This window comes from Oenanthe melanoleuca, chromosome 14, assembly GCF_029582105.1.
Source record: "Oenanthe melanoleuca isolate GR-GAL-2019-014 chromosome 14, OMel1.0, whole genome shotgun sequence".
NCBI classification, from domain to species: Eukaryota; Metazoa; Chordata; class Aves; order Passeriformes; family Muscicapidae; genus Oenanthe; species Oenanthe melanoleuca.
The window spans coordinates 15544322-15550521 of record NC_079348.1 but is presented as its reverse complement, the minus strand read 5'-3'; the positions used below and the strand labels follow the sequence as shown (position 1 = coordinate 15550521).

The window sequence follows — 6200 nt, the reverse complement described above, 5'->3', positions numbered from 1 at the left end:
GCTTTGAGGCTCAGCAGCTGAGGCAAGCCATCATGCCCATGGCCCTGCCGTCACATGTCTGGCTCACCCCTCCCGGGGCAGCCAGGCTCCTGGGCACAAGGGCACTGCACATCAGCACCAGGTGCACAGCAGCACCATGTGAGCATCAGCACCAGGAATACATCAGCACCAGGTGCACATCAGCATCAGGAATACATCAGCACATGGTACACATCAGCACCAGGTGCACATCAGCACCAGGTACACAGCAGCACCAGGTGCACATCAGCACCAGGTACACAGCAGCACCATGTGAGCATCAGCACCAGGAATACATCAGCACCAGGTGCACAGCAGCACCATGTGCACAGCAGCACCAGGTACACATCAGCTCCAGGTGCACATCAGCACCAGGTACACAGCAGCACCATGTGCACAGCAGCACCAGGTACACATCAGCTCCAGGTGCACATCAGCTCCAGGTACACATCAGGACCAGGTACACATCAGCTCCAGGTGCACATCAGCTCCAGGTGCACATCAGCTCCAGGTACACAGCAGCACCAGGTGCCTGTGGTCCATCGCAGATTGCCAAGGCAGGGCCGGCCGGGCTGGCACACACCCCACGGGGCTGCCCCTCTTCTCCCCAGCCCTGGCCCTCACCAAGCACCTTGGCTCTCAGCTCTCATGCTTTCACCTCCAGACAAGCCATCATCTCAAGCAGGACCACTGAGTTCTCCCCAGAGATGGAGGCTGCCCCCCTCCTCCCTCCAGCACATGGCATGGAGGCTTTTAGGCTGGTTTTCACTGAGTTCACACAAATCTCGCCTTCCCCCTTCCCAACCCCCCCTTCCCCGCACAACTGAACTCAGCCATTGAGCCCAGCGAATGGTTTATTTCCCAGGTTAGCACAAAGCAGGGGTCTCTGTGTGCCCCTGGAACCAGCAGAACAAAACGCACAAAGACGTTAGAGGGCCATTTGTAACCAAATCCCAACACACCAGATACTGTTGGGATTATGTCAGAAATATTTTCCCAGAATGCCTTCCCCCCATGCTCCCTCCTACAGATGTTCGGCCCCCACACCACAGATGTTGTTCCTCTTGCAAAATGAGCTTTCCCCTTTCTTTCTGAAATGCCCCTGATGTTTTGCACATTGTCTTCGCCGAAGTCTCGTTTTCACCCTGCCCTCTGCATCCCCTGCTTTCCCCATCCCTCACTGACAAATGTGTGGAAAGGCCAACCTGCCTCCTCAGGCGGGGATGATGGGATGGCTGCAGGGCTCTGCAGGGATCTGGGCGACTGGGTGTCACTGTCCCTCTTGCCTTGCCCCCACCGTGCCCATCTCAATAACACTCTCCCTGTTTAAGCTTCAATCTGTAACCTCCAGGCTCTGCAGGCCTGCTTCACGGGACTTGCTGGACCTCAGTCCCCTCAGATGATGATGGAAGGATACAAGCCAGACCCCTTGAGTCTGGTGCCTTTCCATGGAGGGTCCTGGTGCCTTCCCATGGGCTTGGTGTACTACTGCTCTCCTGTGCTGCATGCCCAGCTGAAGGGGGGCAGGGTCTCCTTGCTGCTCCATGGTCACCTTGGAGGAGAGCATCTCCTCACTGGCCAGGGCCTTTGGCAGCAGTTTGTTCCTCAGGGATGCTGGGCATGTTTTACCAGTGGGAGTGGCGAGACCTTCCCCTCCAGCACCAGCAGCCCACGCAGAATACACAGGAAAATGGCCTGGCAGCCCGTCAGGGCTATGCTCCAAGCCCTGTGGCCGACAGACAGACAGACAGACAGATCTCTGTCGGCTGCAGGCTCGCACTGCTGGTGCTCTCGCTCTCCAGTGTCGGTGCCTGCCCGTGCGGAGCCGTCCCGTTTCTGCCTTGCCCTGGCTCCATGGGAGATGGGGATGGGCCTGGCACAGCACAGGAGCTACGGGCACCCCGCGCCTCGTGGGCTCTGCTGAGCCCCGCACACACCCGGGCAGGGATGCGGGACTCGGGCTGTGCTGAGCCCCGCACACACCCGGACAGGGATGCGGGACCCGGGCTGTGCTGAGCCCCGCACACACCCCGGCAGGGATGCGGGACCCGGGCTGTGCTGAGCCCCGCACACACCGGGCAGGGATGCGGGACCCGGGCTGTGCTGAGCCCCGCACACACCCGGACAGGGATGCGGGACCCGGGCTGTGCTGAGCCCCGCACACACCCCGGCAGGGATGCGGGACCCGGGCTGTGCTGAGCCCCGCACACACCGGGCAGGGATGCGGGACCCGGGCTGTGCTGAGCCCCGCACACACCGGGCAGTGATGCGGGACCCGGGCTGTGCTGAGCCCCGCACACACCCGGGCAGGGATGCGGGACCCGGGCTGTGCTGAGTCCCGCACACACCGGGCAGTGATGCGGGACCCGGGCTGTGCTGAGCCCCGCACACACCCGGGCAGGGATGCGGGACCCGGGCTGTGCTGAGTCCCGCACACACCGGGCAGGGATGCGGGACCCAGGCTGTGCTGAGCCCCGCACACACCCGGGCAGGGATGCGGGACCCGGGGCTCCGGCGCGGCAGCAGGGCAGGGCAGGGCGCAGGGCTCGTCTACATCCTTCCGTCCTTCGCTAGTAGCGGCAGCCGAGTAAAAACATTTGTTCCGACACACGCGGGGTTGCTAAGCTGTGTCAGGCGCTTTGATGGCCGGGGCAGTAACCTCGACCGCTTCCTCTGCCAACGGGAGAGCCGAATCCAAGAGCCGCAGAGCATAGAACCTCCCGAGGACTTCAGATGACACCTCCAGCCCGGGACATCGCAGCTCTTTTATGCGTTACGAGCCATTTCTCTCCCGTCGGTGTTTTTCTCTTTCCCCAACAGGTTATACACGCAAAGAAGTCCCAAAGATTTCGGGATTTTTGGGATCCCGGAGAGACAGAAACCGGTGGAGCTGTCCCGACTTTTGGGGCATCTCGTGATTTACACCAGCGTGGACCAGACAAAGCCCTTTACTCATCACCTGCTCTGAGCAAGAATCCGAGTCTCCGCTGGTCTTCCAGGAAGCTGGAGTGCAGCACCGGGTTTTTTCTTCAACGATAGAGTTTATTGCTAAAAATGTTTTGATCAGTGATAGCTCATATTTACATTGATATGTTTTAAAAGGAATATTCAAGTAAACATTTCCAATAGTTTCTGGCATAATCTCTAGCATTTTTTTTTTCCTATACACAAACGATAAAAATAAATAAACTGTACACAGAAAATTTCCTTTAACATCTCTACACGACTATATGTATTCCCACACAACAAAGCAATTCCACTCTTTCATAGATTTGTACTTTTCTTTAAAATTTCCTTCTTAATTAATTGTTATACACTTTTAAAAAAACCCTAGAGATCTTGGTAAATTAGTTCAAACATCAGTGACAAGGTCTGAAGAAGACAAAAAAAATACAGCACAGAGAAACAACCGTTCAGGGATGCTGCAGTTCTTGTTTTTCTTTTTTTACACCCCCCGCCCCTTTTCTCCTTTTGATAAAAATATCTTTACAAGAAATTTCTGCCCTTCCCTTCGACAGGGAAGTGCTTGGGTTCTGTGGGGATGGGTTTAAAATGTGGTCCTGTGTCTTTAAAATAATAATAATAACAATAATAATTATAATAATAATAAAAAAAAAACAGCTGCAATTTCCCCCACCCCTCCTTTTCCTTTAAAATCTCTCTATTTACACGGCTGGTAGTTTTTTTTTTTTTCCTTTTTTTTTAAAGTTTTTTTTTTTTTAATTTTCCTTTTGTTAGAAGGCTATATACGTATAAAAATAGACATCTGATTGTAGTGCTTTACTGTGCCTTTGGCCTGCCCTGCAGTTCCTGGGTTCGCTTTTCCCCCATTTGAATAAAATAACATTAAAAGAAGTCTAAAGAAAAAAAAATTAACAAAAAAAAAAAAAAAAAAAAAAAAAAATCGAACAACCCCCCCAAAAATTAACAAAAAAACCCCAAAACAACAACAAAAAAATATCCAGCAAAAACCCCAAAGAGGTTCATCTTCTCCCACTTCGCTCTGGGGGGCAGGAGGCGGAGAAAAAAAAATCCCCCCAAAAACTATCCCAAAAAACCCCACCCCCTCCAAAAAAACCCACCCGAAAAACCTCCCTCCCCAAAGTGATCCGGAGGAGGAGGGCGGCAGTGCAAGGGGCCGGGAAGGCTTAGCAGGAGCACTTGCACTCGGAGATGAGCGGGTACTGCACGGGGATCCAGGTGCAGTACTTCTGACTGGACCAGCCCTGGCAGTGCCAGCGCAGGAAGGTCTTGGTGACCGACTTGACGGGCTTGCAGAACATGCCCTCGGGCAGCGAGCAGGACTTCTCGGCCAGGCAGTTGCCCTCCTTGATGTAGCGCGGCCAGAAGCGCACCCCCAGGTCCTTCCAGGCGTAGAGCACGGGGCAGTGGGTGTGCGCCCAGAGCCACTGCAGCACCTTCCGCCGCGCCTTCTTGCCCAGCCGCAGGCGCGGGCCCCGGGGCGGCCCCAGCTCCAGCCGCCGCAGCTCGGCCGGCAGCGCCGCCCGCCCCCGCCCCGCCGCCGCCGCGGCGCCCGAGGCGTTGGCCGGCCCCGGCACGGCCACGGCCATGAAGCCGGGGTCGAAATGGCTGCCCAGCTTCTTCCTCAGCGTCCTCTCGTCCAGGTCCTGCTCCTTGGGGTCGTACTCGGGGTCCGGGTGCTCCACGATGTCCTTGACGGGCAGGTTGTCACTGGGCGAGGGTCGCAGGCGCAGGAAGGGCTGCCCGCCGGCCCGCAGCCCCAGGCAGAGGCAGAGCAGCAGCGCCCGGATCGCCGTCATGCTCCGGGCGGGCCCCGGCGCTGCTCCCGGCGGCCTCGGCTCTTAGCGCTGCCCGGCGGCGCCCGCCGGCTCCCGGGGGCTCATAAATAGGCAGAGACACCAGTGTCCGGCGGGGCCCGTTACTTTAAATAGCGCGGCCGGGGTTGTGTGACAGCCGCATCTGAGGCTCGCCCCGCGCCCGCGGCCGCTGGCTCCCGGGGCTCCCCGCCGGGCCGGCTCCAGCCGCGGTCGGCAGCGCCGGGGGGTCCGAGCCTCCCCCGCGGGGGAGGGCAGGGCACGGCGGCGGCCGAGCCTTCCTCCTCCTCCTCCTCTGCCGCCGCCGCCGCTCTCGCTCGCTCGCTCCCCCCCAAAATTCACAGCGGACTCGTCTCCATCGCCATGGTGACAGCTGGGCCGAGCCCCACGACAGCTCGTCTAGACGGTGTGACAGGGTTTGGCGTGAGACCGGAGCCCGAGAATAAAACCCTCCTTTATAGCCGGGCGCGCCGGGCGAGGGGGCGGGAGGAGGGTCACGGCGCCGGGGCGCTCGGGTGGCCCCTGCACGGGCACGGCCGGGGCACGGGGCTCAGGCGGCGGCGGGCGGCGGCGGCAGCGCCCGCGGCCCGGCCGGGTTCTTCCTCATGGCGAGCGGCGGGGGCGGCCCGCGGGCCCCCGGGGCATCCTCGGCTGATGGGGCTGGGGGGCCGGAGGGTGTCCCCGGCACCGGCGAGGCGGCGCGTCCCGATTCCCTGGCGACTCCTCGGCGGGGACGAGCAGAGGCGGGCTCGGCCGCCGCTCAGCAGCCCCAGCAACCCATGCCGCTGCCGCTGCCGCTGCCGCTGCTCCGGGAGCCGGTCGTCCCCACCGCGCTCAGCGCATCCAGCCGCGGCTCCGCTCCCTGCCCTGCCCTGCGCTGCCGGCTCGGCTCGGCTCGGTGCGGTGCGGTGCAGCCCGGCCCGGAGAGGCTCGGCTCGGTGTCGCCGGTGTCGCCCGGTGTCGCGATGTCCCACCCGCCGCCGCCCGCCCGCCCGCCGCGCTCTGCCGCGCCGCCGCTGCCGCCCAAGTTAAATACGCGCCCGGCGCGACCGCCCCGCCCCCCCTGTCACTTTCACCGCGCGCTGAGTGACAGCCGGGTCCTGCCGCCACCCCCGGAGCCGCCCACCCCCCTCCGCGGAGCCGCGTCCGTCCCACCTGCGGCCCCGGCCCGTCACCCCAGCGGCGGGCACTGCACTGCACTGCGCCAGCCACGGGCCGGGCACCGCGCGGGGAGCGGGACCCTCACTCTGCCTCTGCCTTCCGCAGCTGCTTTGCTGCCCCGTGTCTGCTTCTCCACAGGAGCCCAGCCGCCATCAAACCACCTTCCAGCTTTCCACAGAACTTTAGTAGAACAGGGTACCATGTCCTTAGAGCTCCTCTGGGACA

At 60.7% G+C, this 6200-nt stretch overlaps 1 protein-coding gene across 1 annotated transcript; it reads right to left on the bottom strand.

Moving 5' to 3' along the window:
* Nucleotides 1-2444: 2444 nt before the first annotated feature.
* Nucleotides 2445-5772, bottom strand: LOC130259210 (noggin-2-like). The gene has a single exon (XM_056503265.1). The coding sequence runs from the start codon at nt 4797-4799 to the stop codon at nt 4167-4169; it is 633 nt and encodes a 210-aa protein (XP_056359240.1). The 5' UTR covers nt 4800-5772; the 3' UTR covers nt 2445-4166.
* Between the last annotated feature and the right edge of the window lie 428 nt (nt 5773-6200).